This window comes from Uloborus diversus, chromosome 2, assembly GCF_026930045.1.
Source record: "Uloborus diversus isolate 005 chromosome 2, Udiv.v.3.1, whole genome shotgun sequence".
Lineage (NCBI taxonomy): Eukaryota > Metazoa > Arthropoda > Arachnida > Araneae > Uloboridae > Uloborus > Uloborus diversus.
Window position 1 is genome coordinate 27,057,496 of NC_072732.1, and position 26,007 is coordinate 27,083,502.

A 26,007-nucleotide genomic window follows, 5' to 3' on the forward strand; every position below is an offset into this window, starting at 1 on the left:
TGAATTTCTACCTAAAAAAGAAACTGAAGAATGGCTTCGGTTTATTCATGCTCTGAAGAAAACTAGTAACGTTTACGTCGACAGATATGTTCTGACTGAAACTCCAGTTGTCAAGACAATTGTCGGCTTTTCCGATGCTTCAGAAAGTGCATATGGAGCGTGCGTGTATATGGTTTCGTCTAATGCAAGAAACTCATCCTGCTCCAAATTACTCTGCAGCAAAAGCAGAGTTGCTCCAATTAAAACCGTTACAGTTCCACGGCTGGAATTGTGTGCAGCAGTGCTATTAGCGAAGTTGGTGACAAAAGTGCTAAGAGTTCTCAACTTAAAGGATAATTTGATTTACTTTTACTCTGATAGTACTATAGTGCTAGCGTGGCTACAAAGATCACCATGTGAGTTAAAAACTTTTGTTGCTTCACGAGTAGCTACAATTCAGAGATTGACAGATATCAATCGTTGGTTTCACGTAAAATCGGAGGAGAATGCGGCTGATTTGGTATCGCGTGGTTTGGACCCTGAACAATTGATAAATAATGACTTTTGGTTTAACGGTCCACCTTTTCTAAAGCAGGACACTCCTAATTTTCCTTTCGATCAGGAAAATGTGGAACTTGATGATGAATCTTATCTAAAAGAGATTAAATGTTTGACTGTTGAAAACCAACCTACTGTAGAGTTAAAAAATGACTGTGATTTTTCTTTTGTAAATGAATTTTTAAAATTAAGTAATAATTATGACAAAATTCTTCGCATACTTTGTTATGTTCGTAGGTTTATTCATAATTTGAAAAGTAAAGATAATAAATTAACTGGAGTTATCACTTCAAAAGAAATATGTGATGCTGAAATTTTAGTTATTAAAGCAGCACAATTATGTTTAAATGATGAGTGTAAAACAAAAAGGGCAGGTAATTTATGTAATTTAAATCCATTTATTGATGAAAATGGTGTCCATAGAGTAGGTGGTCGGCTTGAAAAAGCATCTTTGCCTTTCAATCATAAATGTCCTATTCTTTTGCCAAAAAACTCTAAGTTGAGTGAAATTATATTTTACACTTATCATTTAAAATTATTGCATGCAGGTCCGCAAGCTTTATTAAATGTTGTTCGTACAAAATTTTGGCCTTTAGGAGGTAGAAATTTAGCTAGAAAATGTGTTCATTCCTGTGTTACTTGTTTTAAGTGTAAACCTATTTTAGCATCTCAAATTATGAGTAACTTACCTAGTGAAAGAGTAAACATTTCTTATGTCTTTAATTACACGGGATTGGATCTATGCGGTCATTTCTACGTTAAGTTTAAAAATCAAAGAAAGGGTGTTCTGAATAAAGTTTACATTTGTGTATGTATATGTTTTGTAACCCGAGCAATTCATCTTGAATTGCTCTCAGATTTAACTACAGATGCCTTAATAGCAACTCTTAAAAGATTTTTTGCTAGACGCGGAAAGTGTTCCAGAATATTTACAGATAATGCGACCAATTTCGTTGGAGCCAATGCTCAGTTAAAAAAGTGGTATAGTATGATAAATTTTCCAGATGAAAAATTAGCTTCTTTCTTTAATTCTGAAGGTATTGATTGGTCGTACATCCCTCCTAAATCTCCCCATTTTGGTGGACTTTGGGAGGCTGGTGTAAAATCTGTTAAACACCATTTGAAACGGGTAATGTCAAATTTAAGACTCACTTATGAGGAATTTGAAACTGTAATTATTCAAATTGAAGGGGTTTTAAATTCGCGACCTCTTACTCCCTTGTCAAATGATGATGATGACTTTCAATGTTTAACCCCAGGTCACTTTTTAGTTGGTAGGCCAATTTCTGCAATAGCAGAGCCTCAACTAATTGATATAAATGATAATAGGTTAAGCCGCTGGCAAAGAACCACTAAGGTAGTCCAAACTATTTGGAGAAAATGGAAAACGGACTACTTAAGCACACTTCAACAACGCTCAAAATGGATGTTTGCTAAGGATAATGTTAAATTGGGCTCTTTAGTTTTAATAAAAGAAGACAATTTGCCATGTTGCAAGTGGTTAATTGGTAGAATTATAAAACTGCATAAAGGTTCCGATGATAAAGTTAGAGTTGTGAAGATTCGAACTGCAACAGGTGAACTTAAAAGATCGGTAACCAAGATTGCTCTTTTACCAATTGAAAATTGATTTGTGCTTAGTGTTATTTTGTATTTGTGCTATATTATTGTATATTTTGTGATGGACTCTTTGGTTTTTTTTTCTTTTCATTGATTTCTTTATGAAGTTTTCTTTAATATGAATGATTAACTTTTTGAAAATTTTGTAAAATTTATCAAGGCCGGCGGTATGTTTATGCAAATTAGCATAAAATGCTGTAACCGCCGCTACGCGGCCCAAGTTTATAACTGTTGGCTAATTCAGTCTGTTAAGTTCTGTTCTGTTCTTTGAGAGTGTAATGTGTTTGTTTGCAGCGCCAGAGTGTCGCTAATAAAGGTGTTTTTTTGCACAAGGTGTTAAGTGCATTTTTTGGCTTAGAGCTATCGAAGTTGGCAATTTTGGCCAACACATCTTAACTTAGGTCAGCCTTTGAATAAAGGTACAATCAGTTGAGTTGACAACTTGAGAGCTTAAAAGTAGATTTGTAATCCAGCAACATGTCTAAGTGTAAACAGTACAGTACAACAAAAGAAAACAGGCAGGAAACGCAAGTGAATGCTAATATGCAGGAATTGCAATTGAAGGTGAATGAATTTTTCTCTCATAGTCACTTGTTTCTTTCTTTCTTTTTTTTTTCCATTCTTCCGCAATAAATTTCGAGTCATCTTTGAAAAAACTTCAAGTTAAAGGAAGTTAACTTCGAGATATTGAGAATAATTAGCATGGAATTAAAGACAAAGGGACCGGGACGATAAAAATTTCGTGTTATAGTAATATTCGAGTTATCGGACTTCGAGTTATCTCGAATTGACTGTGCATGTTAACGTGTACCTATTATATATTTTTTTCACACTGTTCCTTCAAAAATGTATAAACAGTGCTTCACTGTATTTGATATTAAAGAATCATGCAAATTTCCTTCATTGTCAATATTGTCTTTCCATCTTTTTAATTTTCCGCATTTTTCCCCGAAACAATTTATTTTTGTGCAGCAACTATTCTAACTTTTCATAAATCGTTTATGGTGAAAAAGTCTGTAGCTTGGGACGGTCATTAATTTTTACAAACATGAGACAAAACTATTTCAGTCTTTCACAGTGTGACGTATGTTAATATCTCTAAATTTAGGGAAAAAATTGAAACTTGATGATTATATTTCTTTATGCTTTAGAAACGCCTCATATTAAACTTTTAGTTTAAAAATCTTGTTCTTTTTTTTTTAACCCTTAACAGGGGAGGTGCGGTCTCACAGACCGCTCGAATGTTTACCCCACCACCCCTTAACTCATATTTGGTCAGATCGAATGGTTTCTCCCAATAGCTTATCGTTTTGTGAACTTGAACACCCTCCTAGCTTCTTTGTATTTTTTGGCACGTGCATCTGGTAGAAATTCCGCTACATTCTTCAGTAGCGGTCTGAGAGACCGCACCTCCCCGGCTGTGTAACTATTTTTGGCCCTACTACTCATGGCTCTCAAGTTAGGTCAGCGGAGATATATTCAAGAAAAGGAAAACATCATACTTATGTTTATCATGTAAATACCCTGTTTGCTTAGAATGCACACAAAAGCTTTGTAGTAATTGTTTAAGGGAAGATGAGGACTGAATCACTGTAGAAAACATGATGCAAAACTGTCCAAATTCATGCACTGTCAAAAATTTTTTGTAATGTGCAATGTCGAAATTTCTGGTACTGAAATATTCTTTACATATTAAATAGCCAAGGTACATTCATTAATAAATACTATATTCGTTTTTATTACGAGTTTTAAATAATTTATTTCAACTTACCATTTTTTTCGAAAAATCTTAATGCTCCGGAAAAATTTCCTCAAAGAGCGTAAATTTATTTTTAAACGCAAAAATGATTTTTTCCCTTAGCAGAAAATGGTTCAGTGAACATTTATGCCAAATTACACGAAATTAGTTCAATTACATGATTTTTAAAAAATTTAAAAGTAGCGCGGTCTGTGTGACCGCACCTCCCCTGTTATGTCCCATTTTTTCACCTCCCCTGCTACGGGTTATATTTAAATTTGCTACTAAAAAAGTCCCAAGTCGTAGTTTCTGAAAATATACTTTTCATCATAGTCATTGTCTCGGTGAAACTTGAAATACTGTCAGATCATTGTGGGTTAAAGTGCTTGAAGTGTATTTAATATAAGTGGTGCTTGATTGAGTTAATGCATTTTTAAATTGTTCTTATAAGTTTTGTTTGTCCATTGTTAGAACACAATGTTTTTGAATTTGACTATCCCTTGTGTATATTCTTTTTTACCAATTATTTGGTTTAGTATATTTTCTTACACAGAGACACCAATAATGGAGTAAATATTACGCATCGATTTAGATAAGTGGTTCCCAACCGGGGGGCAATCGTCCCCAAAGGATCGATTTGGTACCTCAAGGAGTTGATAAGTTCTTGATGGGCGATAGAAGGGCAATGAATATTTAAAAGGGAAAATAATTGTTATAAAAAGCCAGTGAATATCAAAATTGAAAACTTATATGAAACCGAGTGTTCAGAGTTCTAACAATTATTCACAAGTTAAAAAATAAACAATTAGAAGCAGCTCCTTCCTCACACCTCAATTGCACCCTAAAGAAGAATTTTATCATTCATCGCCAAGTTTATGAATTATCATATTTTCAAGTTTTTTTAATCTTAAGTGTCAGTAAATTTAGTTCCCTATATTCAAATGTAAGGAAGAAAATAATTTCATAAAAAATTTACTTCTGTTTTGGAAAAGTACATCATGATTTTAGTTATGTATTTCTCTTCAAATACCTATCTGTTTTGTAAAATAAATGAAAAAATGATTTTAAAACACCGTATAAAAAAGCTACTTTTATTTATTATTATTATTATTATTATTATTTTTTTTAAGTTTAAAAGTGCTTGGATATAACTGCTTTATTATATACAATTTACTTCAAATTAAAATTAGGTACTTTTTTTTTATTTTCAATAACATCATTGTTCACTAGCACCAACTTATGGTTTTTTTCAAGGAAAAAAGGGGGAGAGGGCAATAGGTGTCAGTCAGCCTCTAGGCAGAGGCATGGGATCATAAAAGCTGGGAATCACTGCGATAAACTTCTCAAATTGCTCATGGTAGTTTTTAATTATTTCATCATTTTGCAAAAATACGTAATTAAACATTTTCTTCGGCACTGTTTTTATGGCTTATGTGGTCCCGTTTATTTAAAAGCCGTTGTTTCAGGGTATTTGTCTGCATGTTACACGTCTTTCTGGCAATGTGGAACCTAGATATTACTTGAGCGATCCCAGTAAGCATAATTTCCTGTGATTTTTTTTTCTTCTCTGCTTGCATTTACTGGTATTTTTAAAGCCTCATTACTTCCACAGCTTTTTCTACTGAAATCCGGTGCCTTGATTTCTCTCCATGCATGGAAGATTTATTTCTGGTGAGCAAAACATTTTTAACTGTGATCCACTTGCATGCCAAAAAGCGTTTCTGAAATTAAACTCCAATTTATTGTCTTCTCTTTAGGTTGGCTGCAGTGATGGAAGTGTTAAATTATTTAATGTAAAATTTGGTAAGTTCCAGTGATTGTTTCCATTAAAAGAATTTCTGAAATGTTATTTCAAATGTGACATCAGTGCTTGAGCAAGTATTTTGAAGTTTAAACGGCACTTGAGAAACATAGTTTTGTTAAAATGACATTGATTTAAAAGTGCTCAAATGCAAGTTCATGTAGTATAAGGTATACATTAAATAAATTTGATAGTTACATCAAACTTATATTCATTACTTCATTTAAGCAGCATACCTCCAAAATTCAAAATACTTAATAGAATATCAGAGATGTTTGAACAAAACTTGTCAATCAATCCCATAAAATAAACACATGCAAATTAAACAAAGTTAAACATGTTATCAATGAGTGGGTAAAACAGTTTCAACAACTTTGCAGACGTTATTTTAATAATTTAAGGGTTGTTAACACATTTGAAAATTATGTTGAATATTTATATGGGTCAAAAAAATTAAAATCAGTATCATTTAATGTGAATTTGAAAAGCAGTAAACATATTTGCATTCCTGTTAACTAATAGGTTGCAACAAGTTTAACGTGACACCTGGAAAATTTTACGTTATTCATTTGCTGAAAATGGGTCATAAGTCATAAACATCAAAGTTGCTTACTGTATCATTGTTTAAAGTTAGAAATAAATCAATTCATCTCAGATCAACTGAATGTTTTACAACCTATGGTCTTTAAGATTTTAAAAGAATATAGAAGGATTGACCAAATAAAAAATAACCAAAGTAAATGTGGTAGAAAGGTTAGAAAAACTGGCAGAGATGAACGCAAATTAAAGTGAATCATCCAAAATAATCGTTTTAAGAATACCTCTTACACGCATAAGTGTTATATCTTGTGGACATTTTCAAAAATTCAAAGAATCATCAAAAACCAGCATTTTGTACTCCCCGCACCCCATGACATTAAAAACATTTTAATTTTTATATGAGGCCCCTAGTTTCAAAACCGGATACTTGTAGAAAACCAAATTTTACAGGAGATGTAAAAGTCCGGTTTTGAAACTGAGGCAGACCTTCCCGCCCCATTTCAAGGGGGAAAGAAGCGGTTTTTGGACCTAATATTGAGCAGGCAAATAGGCCTTATGATTCTCTACAAGATTAACAAAAAAAAAAAAAAAAAAAAAATAGAATTTTTTGCAAGTATCCGGTTTTGAAACTAGGGGCCTCATATGTAGTTATTTTGAAAATTGGAAGAACTTTTACAGTTCTGCATCAGGTTTTTCAGGGGCTGAAACAGAAAAAAAAGTACCACAGTGAATAAACACCCACAACCTGTTCATATGCACCTCGTTTTAGAGTCATTTTCTTTTTGGAAATGTTATAGAAGTTACCACTGCTAATTCATCCAAGAAAACACTTTTGAAACCCCTTTAAAAAACTAGTATGTTGTGGCCATCACGAAACTTTCTTCTATATTTTTCTTTTTTTTTCTGATCCCTCCCCATGCTTGACGAGGAAGCAATATTCCCAACAAAAACAAAATGACACATGCAAAAACTTGACGACTATCCCAATGTCTGAATTATTGCAAAAGCAAAGCAAAGAGCGAAAATTGAAAGTTATTTTAAAAGCCTTGCTTGAATGAATTACAAATATTTTATTTGTTAACGAACATAAGATGGCAACAGTTCAAAATTTTAAATCATTGAGATAATATTTCCTATCATTTCCATACAATTAAAATCACGAGAAATACGCAGACGACAATCTATTACGATTTATCTTTCTTATTGTTGCATTAATAAAAATATTTTTATTCGCAAAAAAAAAAAAAAATCAACACCTCTTGGAGCGATCGGCGTCAAAATAGAACCAAAGCCTGTTTACATATGGATTCACATATATTCCAAATTTCAACCAGAACGTAGCATTACTTCTTGAGATAGGGCACTCAAAATGGAAAAAAAGAACGGGTGATTGCGCTACCCCCATTTTAGCTGTTGACACAAAAATAAAATCAGTTCTTATACCCACTAAGGGCTACTTGCCGATAAATTTTTCTTTCATTCCGTTCATTATTTCTTGAAATACAGCAGTCACAATTGACGACAAAAAACGTTCTACAGCCCAACCCCCGTTTGAGTTATTGACACCAAAATTGAATCAGCACCTGTTCCTGTTAATACCAACATATGGACCAAATTTTGTTTGATTCCGCCAGTAACTTCCTGAGGAATAGCAAGCACGCGTAACTCGAAAAACGTCCCATTGCTCCACCCCCCTTGGAGGAATTCGCGCCAAAAACTAATGGGCACAAGTTCACATAGGGGCACATGTGTGTACTAAATTTCGTTCGATTTCATGCGGTAGTTTTTGTTGTAGAGCGGCCACAAAAAACTGGTCACACACAGACGTGACACACATACATACACACATACATACATACACACACACACACAGACAGACAGACATTTTCCAAAAATTGTCGAAATGGACTCAGCACACCTCAAAACGTTCGAATCCGTCAAAATTCGAAATTCGAAAATTTGCACGAATCCAATACTTTCTTCTATATATTAGATATAGAAGAAAGGAAAAATGAAAAACCAGATATGAAAGTTCTCAATTTCTCCCTGTTTTGAAGCATTTATCTTTCCTTAGCCCGTCCACTTCTGACACTTCCTCAGGCTGCAAAGGGAGATCCAGTAAATGTTCTCCATTGGTCAACCATTCATCCAGCGGTTTTCTGTGTCCTCAGTACATCCTCCACTTTGTACATGTGGAATATAATGAAAGATACAATTGCTCCTGTTCGCAGTTACCATTTCGCTGATTTGAGGTATGTATTTACTATGAAAATTGCAAAAACTCTTCTTCATACAGACAAATAAATTTCTTCTCTACATAGTATAAAATGAAGTCCCCAAAAAGCGTCTGTGTGTTTGAACTCGCAAAACTCGAGAACTACCCGGCCGATTTCTATGAAATTTTCACAGTTTGTTCCTTTAAGTCCTGAAAAAGTTTGCAGACCAGTTCGAATAAAATTCGATAAATAGTTCTTTTTTTATTCCAATTTACGTCCAATTTACTCATAAATTCTCAAATGGGGGGTGAAAAATTACTTGCACGTATTAATATTACATATCATTAGAAAGGGTAGAATTTTCCGCGTTCTATGTAATTTGTTTCAATGCTCTAACTTTATTACGGCGGGAGTTATTTGCGTTTTTAGCTCGAATTTTTTTAGGCTTAGCTGAAATTTAGGCACTACTTTCCTCATTAAATAAATCAATAGAAAGTGAATGAATTGCCCCACAACTTTCTTTTTGACGCCATTGGAAAAAGCGACCTTTTTTACTCCAGATCTAACTCGACCTATGGTCGAAAAAATAAGCTTTTATCTCAAAAGGAAAAAAAGTTACAAACCTTTTTAAATCAAGTTTAAGAAATCTCGATTCCATTCGAATTGTGAACCATTTTCTTACGCATTTTAATTCCTTAAACTTATTTTATTTTGTGTTTCCATGGTTACGTATTTTAAATCCATCTTTCTGGATTTAATTTCTTAAAAGTATTTTAATATCTGTCGTCATTGTTTGGAAGGGAAATCACTACGTTTTTTATTTCTTTTTTATGCCTGATTATTGAATATACATCACTTGACACAATTTTTATTTTCAAGGTAGACCAGGTAAAGCCGGGCAATGCAGCTAGTTAATAATAATAATAAAATAATGTTCATTGTTCACAAAGAAATTTCATGAACTGAAGAGAAAGCTGCAACTTTTCAGAGATGGACATGTTAGATTTTTGAATATTTTACCATTTTAATGAGTGGCATGTGGTACAAGAGAAAATATTTTTGTATGCATTTTACACTGTATTGCATTCTGAGCAAGTTTTTCTCTTCCAGAATAACATGGTTTGTTTTTAGAAGCGAAAGGAATTCTGAAGGCAAGACTTCCAGACAAAACTTAAATATGGTAAATTTTATTTTTCTATCTTATGTACAACTGAACATGTAATTACCGCAACAGGTTTTGCATTTTTGTACTTCATTCCTTCCTATAATTCCAGCTGCAATATGTTAATTCCTTTATTATCAAAAAAAATATTGTTACATTATCTGTTATACATTTGGAGCAAAACTGTATAGGGGAATAGTCAACTCGGGCAATTTTCCTAGAATTTATGTTTTGAAAAGCCTCCATGCACAAAGAAAGCACATTTAATTTTATGTACATGGAATGCTAATTTTTATTTATCAAATTACCCATGTGGAAGAATTACTTGGAATACAAAAGAATTTTTGATGAAAATAATTTTTACCTCTGTGTTTGCCGAGTGGAAAATTACAGGTCCGTCATGCTCGTTTGAGCTTGGCTACTGATAATGCAACTTATAGCACAGACCCTTCAGGGTGGCCAGTCATTTCAGTTTTTTCTAGGTGGGGGGGGGGGGGGTTCAAAGGGTTATATACTTAATGCACAGTTTTTCAAAAAGCAGCAAAGCCCATTGCCACATGTATGGAAAGGCATTGATTTCTCAGGGGTTCCCCACCCCTACCTTCAAGTTTTAAAAATACGTTTTTTGTTAATTGTTAGTTAAACAGTCAAAGTCCTATTTTTATACCAATATTATTTATTTGAAGTATTGAAACATCTTGGCAGTGAGTCCTTACTTGATGCTCATTTACCTACTTCCAGAGAAGAGATTAATCATCAACAATATAGCTTTTAATCAAAATACCTTACTATAGTATATACTTTGCAGTGAGTAAAGGTTTAAGTCAGGGGTGGGCATTACTTTGATTGTGATCGATCGGTGAACCACCTGGTCATTTTAAGGTCATCCTGTCTGCTTGTTTCCTATTCTACATTTTAGTATATTTTCTTTCAGTACTTAGTTTACATAAATAATAAAAACGTTTTTAACCAATGCCGACGCCAACGTTGCAGCTTCCAAAAACAATTTAGAACTAATTTCTTCCCAATTGATTTAAAAAAAAAAAGAGTAAAAATTCTCCAAAAATATATTTGATGAGTTTTTTAGAAACAGAGCTACATTTCATAAAGGGAAATACTGTGGAGAAGTAATAAAACTTAGTTCCCAATGGAGAGACTTTTTCAAGAATTTGCAACTCTGCAACCAATAGTAGCAGTATTGTTCTCCATAAAGCATTATCATCATGTTCTATGGTGAAAATTGAATGACATATACAAATGGATTTTATAGGGGGATTTTGAATTCACTTTAACCAAACTTGCATGGTTTTTTTTTTTAATGAGTTCAAAAAAATGTGAAATTGGTTATAACACATGCATTTTTTTTAAATAGTTAATTAAAAAAACACAAAACAGGCAGAGCATATTTTGAGTAAAAGCTTTTTTGTTTGCTAAAGAAGTAATACTGAAGTCAGAGGCCCTGAGTAGCAGAATACATTTATACATTTAACTCGCTGGTTTCGAATTCAAGGGAACGTAATATCGCGATTCGTCCATTTATTCTTCTTTGATGGAATCGGTAATTAACATTCTTCAAAAAATGTGTAGGCGTGCCTAAAAGAGTTATTTTGGTCCAGGAAGCTATTTGCAAACTAATAGAGTTCTTTTTCAGCTTATTAAAAATGCAAAATGAAAGAAATCATATGGTAATTTCTTGGGAAAATCGTGTCATTAATGGAAATGGCATGTCTCAACAACTGTATCATGGCTCCAAGAACAAATCAACGACTGCTTTAACATTCACACAGAAATAGTCCTGAATTCTTTAATAAAACTTATATGTTTAACACACCTATGATTTTCTCAATTAAATAATATTTTAGTTAAAATATAAAATAATTTATAAAAAGTCAAATGAGGTTTATTGAATAACCTTTCCCTTGAGTTATAATCATTCTGACAATGTTCCTAATTAAAACAGCTCATTGTATAGCATCTCGGTGACATTATATTTGGTTATGTATTTAATTGGCTTGAAACGTTAAAGATGTTTTACCTCCACATTCAAAGTATATTAGTGCATGATACAGTGAAACCTCCCAATAGCGGACAGTCAAGGGACCAGAAGTTTTGTCCGTTATTGGGAGGTGTTCCCTATTAGGAGGAACTACTTAATTTACCTTTTTCAAAATGGGCTGTTGTTCCCTTTTTAGAACACAATCGAAACAATTGCGAAAGGTTTACTACATTTTACGTCACGTGTAATTAATCTGTTTTTTCTTAATAAAGGTTACTGACAGCACACACTTGTCTTAAAAAGCATTTAATCAATTAAAGTAAACAGTTAAAACAGTTTGACATCTCTTTTTTGCATTACCAACGGCGGCGATTCGGCGGAGCAACCCCCCCCCCCCCACACACACACTTTTTATGGTTAATTTATTTATTTTATCTCGAGTATCACTATTGCATGATGCATGATTGACAGTTGGCAATATGACCTTGAATATGGGCAACTCTTTTTCATGTCTTAAAAATTAAACAACCCAACGAAACCACGGCGCCATAAAGCCGACTACTACCGGTGCCGGTCTGCTCAATTGCATCTCCTGAGAGCCCCAATTAGAAAAAGCGCCCAATTTCCTCATTTTTATCGTAACTTTTGAATAGTTATTGTGTACAAAATTCATTAAAATCTGAAAAAAAACGTACGTTAATTGTTAGACTGACATCAGTTTTCACTTATCTGCTTCAATACTCTCAAAACTAGCGGTTACAAAATTATGACTTTTATTTTCTTTTTCATTTTTTGCTGCCCGCAAAAAGTACCATGCCTTTTAGTTCTTTTTTTTTTTCTGCCCCCAACTTTTAAGCCCCAATCGCTGCCTCTGCTCATTTAATTCCAATTCCCTTTTAATTCCAAGAAACAGTGATAAGGAAATGACGGGGGGGGGGGGATATCAGTTGTGGAGGATGAAAAGCTTTGTAATGCAAGCAGTTACTAAGATATTCTGTGAAAAGAAAAAAAAAACGGAAGTGCTATGATCGCAAGGGAAATTTTTTGTGAAATAACTGTCCGTTATTCGGAGTGTCCGTTATTCAGAGTGAATTACATGGAATGGCTTATATTGAGGGACTGGGACTTGCAAAAATGTCCGTTAATTAGAGGTGTCCGTTATTCGGGAGTGTCTGTTAAGGGAGGTTTCACTGTATTTATGTACTTAGAAGTAGATCATAAGCCTGAAGGGATCCTAAAAAAAAATAAAAACATTAAAAAATAACGTAATGAAAACTTTGTTATGAAACATCGTATGTGGCGGAGGGGGGGGGGGGGTGCTATTCAATTTTCCGGGCCCCCTCCAAAAGATTTTTCTGTATCTGCCTCTGCTCCCAAACCTTACTTCGCTTCATCATTGTTGAAACTTCAAACTCACTTGCTTCTGGATTTTTCCTGGGTACTTTTTTTCCTGATAACCCAACTCACACTCTAAAATTTGGAACAATTACTGTACCACTCACCCCCCAAAGTGTAAACTTTCCAAACTTTTTATGTAGCAACACCAAAATGTTTTATTTTTGAATGAAAGTTGGAGGTTACTTTCTTTATATAATATGAAAGCGAAAGGTACGAACAAAATCGTGATTCCTTCTGCACTAAAAGTCTCCCAACTAGTGGTGGCTCGTGCCTTGAAAAAATGAGGTTGCCAGATCATAATTGCACTCACCCCCCCCCCCCCCGGTTTTTTAAGGGGAAAAACAGAAGAAAATTTTTTTAATATTTTTTTAGTTAAACCATCTTAAAATAATTATTTGTGTTAAATAAATAAAATTAAATTCATTTTAAACACAGGACAAGCTACACATTTCTTAAACTGCTAAGTAAATCATGAAAAATATTAGTATCATGTTTATATTCATGATGTCAGCATGGTGAGCATGGTCAGCATGGTTTCGCACCCTGATTTTCAAAAATAAAATTTGATTAATCAGGTAGAGAAAAGCTACAAAATACATCACAAAAATTATTAATCTCACTTTTATATCCAGTATGCTTTCCGGTGCTGCAGCATGCCTTTCAGAACTACTTTACAGGGGTACTTTCACCCCTGACTTTTCAAAATAAATTAATAAAATTTTTAAAACAATATTAATCTAATATTTTTAATAGCACTATTATTTTTAATCTTTTAATAACTAATGATTTTGAATGAGTAAAATCAATTTTATTTTAAACAAAGCTAAATTACAGAAAACTGAAGAAAAAAACATCTTCGTGTAATCCGCGGCGGCATATAATCCGCAGCTAATACGATGCAAAAAATGAAATTTTGATTTAACATACAATTTTAGCAACTAAATTAAAAACATGAAGAAGTAATAATTTTTAAGGTATATTCAAAACTAATATAAAAAAATAATCTAAAAATAATGATTTCTTCTTTTAATTGTCATTATAGTTCGCTAATTATTAGAAGACAAAGAGTCGAGAATGGAGCAAACGGTCTAATCTTGTGCAATTGAAGGCTTCTTCCTTTCTGTATATTGTTTATTTTATATAGCCTGAATCGCCTAAGAACATTCAAGACATGTAAAATAAACAACGTACAGGCAGGGTAACGATCTCGGCGAATCCTGCTGTATTGAGGTTCAATGCATTGAGAGGAAAGAAAACACAGATAACCAGCGGCAGCGTATAATCCGCCCCTCATTAATTTTACACTTCTTAAACAGATAATTGTGCGCAGGAAAATAAAGTACAATCTTCTTTTCTTTTCTTTTTTTTTAATTTCAAGCATGCACGCACAAAAAAAGGGGTGGGGAAATAAATAAAAAGTTATAAATTATTTTCTGAATAATGTGTGGGGGCCCGAGCCTCCTCTTGCCCTTCCCACGAGCGGCCACTGCTTCCAACATGAATTTCCGAGCTACCTACAAACACGTAGCACCAGTCGCTCCCAACAAATAAATTCACAATCCCCAGGTTATTTGTCTGGGCTGCCGTTTTGACAGTGATAACAACTCTTTCATTACTTAGATTAGATCAATTGAAGATCAATTTGAAACGAATAAGAAGTAAAGATAATATCTTTACTTCTAATTCGTTTTAAATTGATATTGATATTATTTATTTAGATTGTAAAAATTATTACAAGATAGTATATTATACTGTTGGCATAATTAAAGTTAAGATTAAAATCCAAGTTAAGATATTTAAACTAAGCCAACATTAACTGGCCGTGTAATGTCAAGTTGGAGACAAGCAAAAAAAAAACATGTTTCAGAAAAATACATTGATTAAATATGACTAGAATTTTTATAACATCCCCATAAAATAACACCCCCAAAATATCATAACAAAAGTGGTTCCAGTAAATAAAGGAAAAAGTCACCAAAATGTCGATGTAGTCGCTGGCCGGTCCGAAGGATCAACTTGAAGACACACAAAAGGTCGCCCGGATCACACTTCAGGAATGTCCGTAATGGAAAGGCAACATTAGACAGTTCGTAGATCGGTGAACCTCTCAGGTAGACACATAGGAACTCACTTCCCCGGCAATATTAATTGGCCGGACACAACACAAGTGTTTCTTCACCTGGACTCATACTAATTCCAGGACTTGGAAGATTTAGTTTCACATACCACAAAAAAAACCCCGCTAGCATCGCGGGGAAACCCCCCCCCCCCCCACACGTGAGCCGGACTAGGCTTCACGATCAAAACAACAACTGGGGATCGTTGAGCGAAGAGAGACTGCTGCCCCGAGTGCTGCCACTCGCCACAATATATATGTTTTATCAACCAATGAGATTCCATGCCTCGATGACGTCACCACACTAAATTCTACTTCGACCATCACTCGTTTGTTTATTCCACTGCCGCGAATATTCGTACTCCTCTCCATAGCACGTGCGGTCAACAAGTGGAATTAATTCGAATCAATTAGGTGACAACTCAACTTTTTCTGAATCGACACATCGAGACATGCAATCTTCAATGGTTTCAGTAAACAGTCGCCATTAATTATGGCGTGGGGGAATTGTCGATTGAAGTGTTAGCATCAACTAGTTGACAAGTTCTACTTTTACCAGACTGGGCTTAAAGTAGGTACACTTAACTTTAAATTATTTTCTTTAAATTATCGGCTGTGGACCGAGAATAAAAATAAAATAATATTTATGCCAACATATACACCCGCGCATTCGGTGGATGTATTCGCTGCTGTGCAGATGCATTCGCTGCGGGCATGCGCATCTCGTGATAATCAAATCGTTCAAATTCTTATTGCTTACTTCTAATTTGTTTTAAACTGATATTATTTAATTAATTTGTAAAAGTTATAAATACATAGTATATACGCAAGCGCGTAAGGTGGATACATTCGCTGCTGTGCGGATACATTCGTTGCGAGCACGCGCATCTCGTGACAATCATTCAGTTTCTCCGTCTTTACTTTTAATTTGTTTAAAATTAATATTGCTAATGTAAAACGTAGTTAGCATAGCTAATTAACAGGGTTGGCAGAAACCCGGGTTTTTTTTAAAAAAAGCCCATGGGCCCAGGGTTTCTTGGGTTTTTTTTAAATAATTTAAATTGTTTGAAATAAATTTCAAACAAAAAACCCAACTAAAATTGTTTTTTTAAAAGAAATGTGGTTTTTTTTGTCTTTTTTTAGGGGAAATGGGGGGTACTTGTAGCATATTGTAGCATAAGTATATGGACATAGCACAAAAATTGTCTTCGGGTAAAAAAAGCTGGAAAACTAGTTAAAATTCAGCGTTTTCTGAAGAAAAGTACAAAAGACAACAAGGAACAAAACCCAAGAATGGTGAAGTTTCAGATTTTTTAATTTTCATTATTACTAACAGTTAAGGCAAAGTTACTTCTCGAGTGATAAAATCTATTGTTCATTTTTAATTACTACTTTTTTTTTGCATTTTACTTTATTTTATTTCATTTTGTTATGCAAAACTACTGTAGAACCTCAAGTAGTTTAATTCCCTTTTTACGGAGTTCCAGCTTAGTCAAGACATTTCTTTGAATTTTATTTTGCCTGTTTTTCTATTTCTGTGTACAGAGTAAGAAATATTAAACGTTTTCGTAAGATAATGAAAATACTGTGCAACCCTTTCTGTTTTCTGTCGACCGTTTGAAAAACCTGTTAAATTCTAAAAAATATACCTTGTTTATTCAAGATTTGTGACGTGTTGGTTAGCAGAAAATAATTTACATGAAAGCCTTTTAACTAGAGTAGTTTCTCTGTACAATTTACAAATGTTGAGAAAATCAGACGTGACAGGACTTGGTCAAGATAATTTGAGTCATTTATTGACCAGTTAAAGAAAAAAGTTAAATACATTTATTTAAAATATTTGAAGTATTTTTTAAATGCCATTAAGAACTAAGAAATACTATTGAAGTTCAAAATTCATTTTTTATGTCCATTGTCTGTGGTGAAGAACAAATAAAAAAGAAGTTTCAATTGTGAAAGTATTTAAATTAATTTTTTTTTTTTAAACTTCTCAGAAAATTTAAAAAAATCCAAAAGTGTGCTAAATAATGGGTTTTTTTAAATGGGGTTTTTCAAAAAAAGCCATTGGGTCCAACCCACTTGGGTCTAATTCGGCCAACCCTGCTAAATAATGTAGACAGACGCAGATACGTTCGCTTTTGTAGGAGAATATTTGCTGCTTTGCGGATAAATTCATCGCGGACATGCGCATCTCGCCATTATCGCGAGTAAAGTTCTATTTTTCCACCTGTCCTGTTTTTCCTTCTGTTAAAAAATTACTAAAACGTTAATCTTCCCTTTTCTTCTATGCATCAAGTGGTGACAACCGAGCAATTCTTTTCATGTAGCTTTGTATTTCCCTTTTTCCTCTTTTTTTTCGTGCTCATATCAAATCACAAATGCACCTCTGTGGCTTTAAAGCTTATCATATGGGGCCAACAAGTTCTCACTTGCCGTATTGTTTGAAGTTTGCACCGCACCCGGCATAAGCGCCGTACTTTCAGTTTAACAAACAATGTGAAAGGAAAATTGTTTCTGTTAGTTCATTTAAAAAAAAAGATATTTAGAACGCAATTTAAACAGATTAAATATTTAAAAAAAAGAATTTCTTAACTACTTACTGATAGTTAATTACCCATTACCCTAAATCCGACAAACACGGACTTTGCCGAATTTCGTATCGCTGCTGAAAATTTTGACATTGCGCATGAAAAAAACTTTGATCGATCGCCTTTATGGATGTTCAAAAAGTTATGAACTTACTTTGAAAAAAATACAGGATAAACTCGCTTAAATTTCAGCACCTTAGTCCGAAAAACGATGCTTAAAGCTGGAGATTCGGACTTCACCGCGAAATAAAAATTTCGCAAATTTTCCCGATCTATACTCGAAAATTTGAACATTTTTCCAAATTTTAGCTCAATCCTTTTAACTAAAAATGTAAGGAAAAAAAACACATTCTGGCATAATTTTTTATTGTCTTCCCGTTGATTAAAAACTTAAATTATAGTGGAAACTAAACTGTGCGAAAAAGGCGGGATACGCCAATTATGAATTCATCAATTTTTTGCATAGTTGATCGCTTGGGAAACAAAAACGTGTTTAATAATGCTACCAGAAATTCAAAAGGAAAGCTGTGTTATTTTTTATTCAAAACTCATTTTGAGCACATTTCCGATCATTTCGAAGAATGTTCCAAACATTCCATTTCCTTTCTTTTCAGCACAGTTTATTTTCTGTTAAATGTTGTAAAGTTAAAAAAAACACCATATGCGTCGCACCTGCTGTATCCGCCGCATCGGCGATTTATAAACATTTTTTATCGGAAGTGCCGCGGCGCTTACGTACGAAAATACGGTATAGTTTTGATATCCTTGTGTGCATTGGGCTATTAAGGGACCAAAGGCAGATGGGGACTTGCTCCTAGTGGTATCTCTCATCGTCATAAATAACACTTTTGCTACGTGATTTAATGCACTTGTTTTTATCCCCTCCCTCGACAGAGAATTTCCAAGAAGCAGCAAATTGCTAGTTTTTCCTTCATTCTCAGAAATTTGGGTATCCTATTGATTTCTTGACTTGACCGCTTAAGAAAAGTCCCACCAATGTATGATCTGTATTGGAGATATAATTCCGAAAAATAGATGGCCTTACAAATGCAAATTGTCATGAAAATTAGTTCCTCGTAACCTCAAAGAATATACTTGCAAGTATTTATTTCTTATTATTATTATTATTATTATTATTTTATTATTATTATTATTTTATTTTTATTTTATTTTATTTATTTATTTATTTATTTATTTATTTTTTTGAATCCGGACAATTTCCCTCCCTCCCTCTTCTGTTTTTTTTCTTTTTTCTTACGTGATAGACAATGATTAGCTTGCAGATACTGTATATTTTTATCTGGCTCTGTGCATTGGTTGAAGAAATCACATTTTTAATAAATCATATTTCACTAAATGATGCAAATGGGATAGCAATATGAAAATATATAAACTTATATTATTTATTTTTGAAATACTAACTGGAAAAATTTGCTTGCTTATATGTGTTATTGGTGCAAATGGTTTTAAGACACAGGAAGAAAAATAAAATAAAATGTACAAGCCAAAAAGAAAGTGATTGAGTTAGATGATTTAAATTTCGAATCTTAGTGCATTGAATCCTTTTCATATCTCATAAAAGATATGTTTACCTCATCATGAACTTCAATAGAATGATAAATTTATTATCAGCAGGGAAGCATCAGGGAATTTCCAAATATTTCCCAGCCTTATAACTAGATTGTTAAGTCATATATTATGCACATAAATGATAAGTAAAGTGACAACATTCAGCATCAAATGGCACACCAGTTATCTACATATGCAAAACATTCCAAAAATGACTTTTTTTTCTTTTTGCTTTTGTTTCTATGCATATACCCAGTAAGCAAAATATCTTGCCTCAGTATTGCATAAAGGTTGACATGCAAGAAAAATCATCTTGCATTAATGCTGCCTCAATGTTGTTATGTTACTCCATTTATGCTGTCAGCAGGCTGCCACAATATTGACTGACAAGGTGTATGCAGCATAATATCAGGAAAATATCAAGGTAGGCTGCTTTTGTAATATTGCATACGTATTGATATGACAGGATAATATCAAGATGTTGTCATGACAGCATGAAATCAAGGTCTAGGCAAGATGATCTTGCTTTTGTAATATTGCATACGTATTGATATGACAGGAAAATGTCAGGATACATTGACATGACAGTATGAAATCAGCACGTTTGCAAGGTGTTTTATCTATTTATTTATTTGTATTATTTTCACTTTAAACTCGAGAATTAAATTTCATTCTTTAATTATTTCTGTTATTCTTCAAGATAGTTTTCTAGCCTAAGAATATTTCCTTAAAGCTGACATCTGATCGGAAATTCATATAAAGGTATTCATAGTACTTGCAATTTAATTTAAAAAATAACTTTGTTAGTTTCTTCGTTTTGCGTAATACTTGACTTATTTTTTAAATTCATGCTTCTAATCTTTACTAATATTATAAAGAGAGAGGGCGGATCTTTGTGTGTTTATATGTTCGAGGTAATCTCCGAAACCACTGCACCTATTTGAAAAATTCTTTCACTATAGGAAAGGTGCTTTCTTACTGAGTAACATAGGCTGTAATTCGAAAAAATCCGATAAATAGTTCTTTTTTTTATTTAAATTTAGGCCCAAATTTCACGTAAATTGCCTATTATTGGCTATTAAAGGGGTGAAAAATTACTTGCACATATTAATATTATATATGGCTAAAAACGGTAGAATTTTCTGCGTTCAAAACAATTTATTTCAATGCTCTAACTTAATTACGGCGGTAGTAATTTGCGATTTTAGCTCGAACTTTTTTAGGCTTAGCTGAAATTTAGACAAAACTTTCTTCATTAAATCTATCAATAAAAAGTGAAGGAATTGTCCCACAGTTTTCTTTTTGACAGCATTGGAAAAAGCGAGATTTTTTACTCCAGATCTCTCTCGACCTTTGGTCGAAAAAATTAGCTTCTATCTTCAAAGGAAAAAAAGTTCGAAATATGTCATTTTGATTCAGGTTGTCAACCATTTTATTTTCGCGTTTCCATGGTTACGCTTTTTGAATCCTTTGCATCTTATTTCTTAAACTTATTTTATTTCATGTTTCCATGGTTACGCTTTTAAAATCCATCTTTCGCATTTTAATTTCTTAAAAGTATTTTAATATCTGTCGTCATTGTTTTGAAGGGTAATTTTGCATGGTGTTTTTTTTCTTTTATTTAAGTTATTCTTTAAGTTATTAAGTTATTCTTTTAATTCATTGTTTAATATATGTCACTTGACACAATTTTTGTTCTCAAGGTAGACCGGACAAAGCCGGGCAACGCAGCTCTTAATATATAAAGATTTGAAAGCTACTGTTAATGTGATTTTATACCTCTTTGTTTGTTTGGCGAAACATTTATTATTGCCAAAGAAAAAACATCCGTTTCACTCACAAAAAGGCTGGGTTCCGGTAGCGTGGTCGCTTGGCACGTTAGGCGCTGAGCAGGGGTTCAGTCTAGGATTATTGTTTAAAGGCTACCTTTAATGTATTTCATTGTTTTGGCGGTTTTTTTAAAGAAAAGAAACTTTTGATTTGTTTTTATCCGAGTGAAATGTACGACATTTTCTTCTTTTTTCTGACGATGATTTTTTAATGTTCCACGGGATGTTTTTTTTTCGTTAGACGGATGGATTATGATAGCGTGGTTGCTGGTCAAGTTTGGCGATAAACAATAGAGCTGCGGAATTATTTTTACATTTGAAAGATATTATTTGATGTCTTTTTTTGTTTATTTGGCGAAATAGTTAAAATTGCAGTAAAAACCGCTTTACTCGCTAAAGTTTTGCTAGTTTTAAAGCAACTGTAAATCTAATTTAATGATTTGACGAAAAGTTTTAAATTCCAAAGAAACTTAAATAGTTTTTTTTTTTTTTTTGAAAAGGTGTGTACGCATTTTATACAAAGAAAAACGATCATTTCACATCAGAGAGGGAGGGGGCGTCAATTCTTTTTATTCAACGGACTTCCATTAAATTTTTAGCACGGGCATCGCTGTGCGGGTACTGCTAGTTGTATTATAAAGACATAAAATGCCTAGTTAGGAATAATTGCGGAAGTTTTTATAACACATTTAAGAGTGAAGAAAGCAAAATAATAAATAAGTACATAAATACAATAAAGTACATTTCCAAATGGATGTCAGCATTGAAAATATCCCATGGACAAAACACATGAATTTATCTTAAAGAATAACATAAATAACCATTGAATAAAATTAATCTTACTCATGAGATTGAAGTGATAATAAGAAACTTTGGGCTTCATGTCCCTTGTTTCAAAGTCTAGGGACGAAAAAAGTTATTTTCGATCATTTCTAACATTGATCGCACATCGTCTGCGATATGACTTGTTTAGAACTATATTAATAAACAAATGCAGTTATCAGTTATTCATAAGTTATTCCTAAAACAATACTATTCCACACTTATAACTAAGCAACCAACTTAACGAAGCCTAAAGAACGCAACGCCACGTGCAGCTCCTCTGAACCGACTGAATCGTAGGTCGAAGGAGGAAGATGTGCCAGCAATGCGAGAGACGCTATGTAGAAAGAACTGTGCGCATGCGCAAGTATCAACGAAGGTCCACCTGTTCTATTGTGTACTAATTACCTCGACGGCGACAGCATGAAATCAATACATCTTGACGGCGTCAACATGTATGCAATGTTGTTATTGTAAGGTAATATCAATATTGATATTTTAAGATGAATGCAATGTTGCATACGTGTTGTTATTGTAATATTGCTTTTTAATCCTTATGCAAGCTTTATGCAGTATGAAACACGTCAATATTGACGCCGTCAGTATAATATCAAGATCTGTCAAGATTGATGCAAGAAATTTTGCTAGTAGGGATAGAAAGTAATATTGTGACTTTCAGGGGACCATATTTACTAATTCCTGAAGATCCAAGCGTTTATAACTTAAAATTTACTCACTATTGTTAAATATATATGCTCTCCATAATTTCCTTGGATGTATGTATCGAACGGGCAGAATTGAAAATTATTATATCAACCAATAAAACCAACGTAAAAAAAAAAAATAAAAATAAAAATAAAATAAAATAAAATAAAATTACAAAAAATAGCAGATAGCTGTGACTAAGACCTGAGACCAAAGGCAATGAGCATAATCGGGGTGATGTGGATAGTTAGCAAGCAAAGTCCTTAAATAGGTAAACTTACCATGTATTGCAATTAAAAAAAAACTGTTTTGTAATAAGCTTGTTCAGAATTGTTTACAGGACATTAAAATATGTATGAAAAATTTCTCACATCTTTTCCCAATAAAGAGTTGGTCCAGTGTCTTCCGTTTCAAATGTGAGTAGCATTTGACTGGAGTCAATGTTTGGCATAATTATAAGAAAGTTTTTGCTATCATAATTTCAAATTTACTGTGTATGTGAACGTAAAATTAAAAGAAAAACAAATATAATTCGATTCGGATTATCCCAGAGATCGAGATAAACAGGTTTTACTGTAATTCGAAACCAAAACTTAGACCTCCCGTCAATATTTTCCTAATACAAATTGTATGACTGCTACAGTTATTTTCACCTTTTATTTTTAGTTTCTTACAGATTAAATATAATCTGTTTATTTGGTTCTTCATACTTTTTTGTATTTGTTGAAAAACATCATCATTAAGAAATATTCTTGATTTCACATGTAGATCCTGTCAAAGGACAACGGAGAAGTAGAGATCCACGCCTATCAGTCAGATGTGACAGCGAAAGAATATGCAGCTCAAATGGAATACATGCAAAATTTGTAAAGGAATTATTTTGTCCAAAGATGAAGATGTATTTTTATGCAAGCAAATTATTTAATTCAATAAAGAATAATTTTTATCATATCAAAAAATGTTGAAATTTAAAAGAATAGTGTTGGTCATTGAGCAAGCATTCCGGATTGTTGTCTGTCGGGATGTTAATTTTAAAATCAGCCTTCAAAAAAGGGAGAGAGAAAGAATGAGTTTTTGAGTTCAAAACGCTACAACGTCAGCTATTTCCAAATTCAAGAGGGCAAAAGGCCCTCGTTGGCTGAGCCTGTAAACGGTAGGTAAAGTTTCTGTAATAGTAATTTATTTATTTATTTATTTTCTAATAGTTAGTACTCATAAAGCTATTTTATGCAGCTTTTAGTAGTGCCATCCAGAGTCTCAGCACTTGAAAAATTTTCTTTAGTTTACTGGGGGAAAAAACGCAGAAAGTAAACTTTGTAAAATTCTTTTTACTTTTGCTATAAGCGTTTTCTAACATGCAACTAATTCATTGAATGTTCGCTACTGGAAAACATAGAACTAACCAGCATGTCATCACGTAAAAACTTTACAAATTTCAGAAAAAGGGACATTTTATGATTTATTTCAATTTGATATAAGGGTTGCCCAAATAGAAAGTTGACAAGTTGAATAAGAATAATACTTTTAATGTAAATCAAAAGAAATCGCCATGGGCGTTGAAACACAGGTCCCAGCGTAGCGGCAGCAGGTCGATGCCTTTGCTGTAGAAAGATCGGGACTGATTCCTGAGGAAGTCCTGCACGGCTTCCTTCACTTTATCATCCGAATGGAAGCGTGTCCCCTGTAATGCTCTCTTAAGTAGCCCAAAGATGTGGAAGTCACGGGGTGACAAGTCGGGACAATGGGAGGAGGGCTCCAAAACTTCCCAAAGGAATTTGTTTAGGGTACCTGTTGAGGCATTTGTTTAGGGTATTATACCGCAGATGTTCGTGGATGATAGTGTGAACCGTTTCTTTACTCTGGTTGAGTTCGTCACTCATTTCACAAGTCTTTTTTTTATTATTAGCTCTGATTATTTCATTTAACGAATGCAATGGAATAATTGGTGATCACGATGTTTGCGTGGTCCGGTCTCGGCAGATCCGCTGTCGTTTCCCACCCTTCTCGAAAACTGTTATACTCCTTGTTTACAGCCGCACGAACTAAACAGTGGTCGCCATGCATTGCTACCATTCGCCGATAGGTGTCCGCATTATACTCACCTTCCGCAACCAGAAACCGTATTACCGCGCGTTGTTCCGATCTGGACGCATCCATGGATAGCAGAACTTTCCTTTTGTACGATTTCTTCTTCTGCAAACAGGTTGGTTTCACAGTTGAACGGCATTTGAGATACATACCTCATACCACCCTTTATGTACTTGTGCAGTGGCACTGTAATCAAATCATTCATTCTCATGTTATCGCACTTGTCCACTTTTCAATTGGGCAACCCTTATAGTACTAGATCAGTTGGTCCATTTAGTTTTTTTTATCACCAATCACCATAACGTGTTTTCTATTAAAGTGTGCAGAATGTTTTATTGCTTGAATTTCTAATTGACTTACTTCCATTTTAAAGGCAATCAAGCATAACTTCGCAACATAATTGTTCTACTTATATTTAAATAATACACCCCACTGTGGCGACATTCTATCTTTTCAGCATTCGCCTTTCCAATGCCCCGAAATTAATGGTTTTATATTAAGCAACACTTAATAGGTTAGCCACCGTAGTCCGTACACGCATCTTAGTTGGCTGGTAGTTTTCTCCCCCCCCCCCCTCCCACGTATGGTAAACTTCTGAGCGACGTTTTTCAAAACAACCAGCACAATCCTCAGATGCCCTAGCAGGATAAACGAAACGGCAGTCAAATTTTGCGTTACTAGTAATAAACTGCTGGCCACTCAAAATGCAACATTAAGAACGATCAGAGATATCACAGCGACATTTATTTGAAAAATAACATGTTGTACGAAAGATCAAAGTATTAAAATTACAACCTCTTGTGATGTTTGAATGATGACAAAATTAGTAGTTAGTAGCCGCCATTGTTGTCTTTAAACGATGCCATTCGCCTCGTCATAGAATCGAAGAGGCTTTGTATGTATCCTTGGAGTATAGCAGTTCATGTGGGTTCCACATATTGCCAAAGCTGTTCTAGTGTCGCAGCGGGTAGTGCATCACGGCCCTATCGTCGTGCAAGCATGAACCACATGCTTTCGATTGGCGATAAATCGGGATAACAAGTAGGCCAAGGGAGCAATTCAACCTTACGAGCAAAGAAGAACTCTTGAACATTGCGTGCCATGTGTAGTCGCGCATTATCTTGTTGCAATATAGCTGATAGCAAGACAAATTTGTGGAAAGACTACGGGTTTCAACACCTCAGCGATGTAGCCCTGCCTGCTCAGTGAACCGCTCTAGAGGGGTGCGACAGTGAAATCCAATACCACCCCAAACCATGATACCGGGTTCAGGACAGGGGCG

The 26,007-nt window shown here is 33.9% G+C and overlaps 1 protein-coding gene across 1 annotated transcript in view; it reads left to right on the plus strand.

Annotated features, from left to right (window-relative positions):
• Positions 1–23,584, plus strand: part of LOC129216930 (cytoplasmic dynein 2 intermediate chain 1-like) — a 64,576-nt gene extending 40,992 nt beyond the window's left edge. The window contains exons 16-21 of the mRNA XM_054851146.1: positions 5,362–5,428; positions 5,508–5,566; positions 5,653–5,698; positions 8,311–8,488; positions 9,563–9,632; positions 23,406–23,584. Of these exons, the coding sequence (XP_054707121.1) occupies positions 5,362–5,428; positions 5,508–5,566; positions 5,653–5,698; positions 8,311–8,488; positions 9,563–9,632; positions 23,406–23,507 (522 nt within the window). The 3' untranslated portion in view covers positions 23,508–23,584. The remainder of the gene's footprint in view (positions 1–5,361; positions 5,429–5,507; positions 5,567–5,652; positions 5,699–8,310; positions 8,489–9,562; positions 9,633–23,405) is intronic.
• The last annotated feature ends 2,423 nt before the right edge of the window (positions 23,585–26,007 follow it).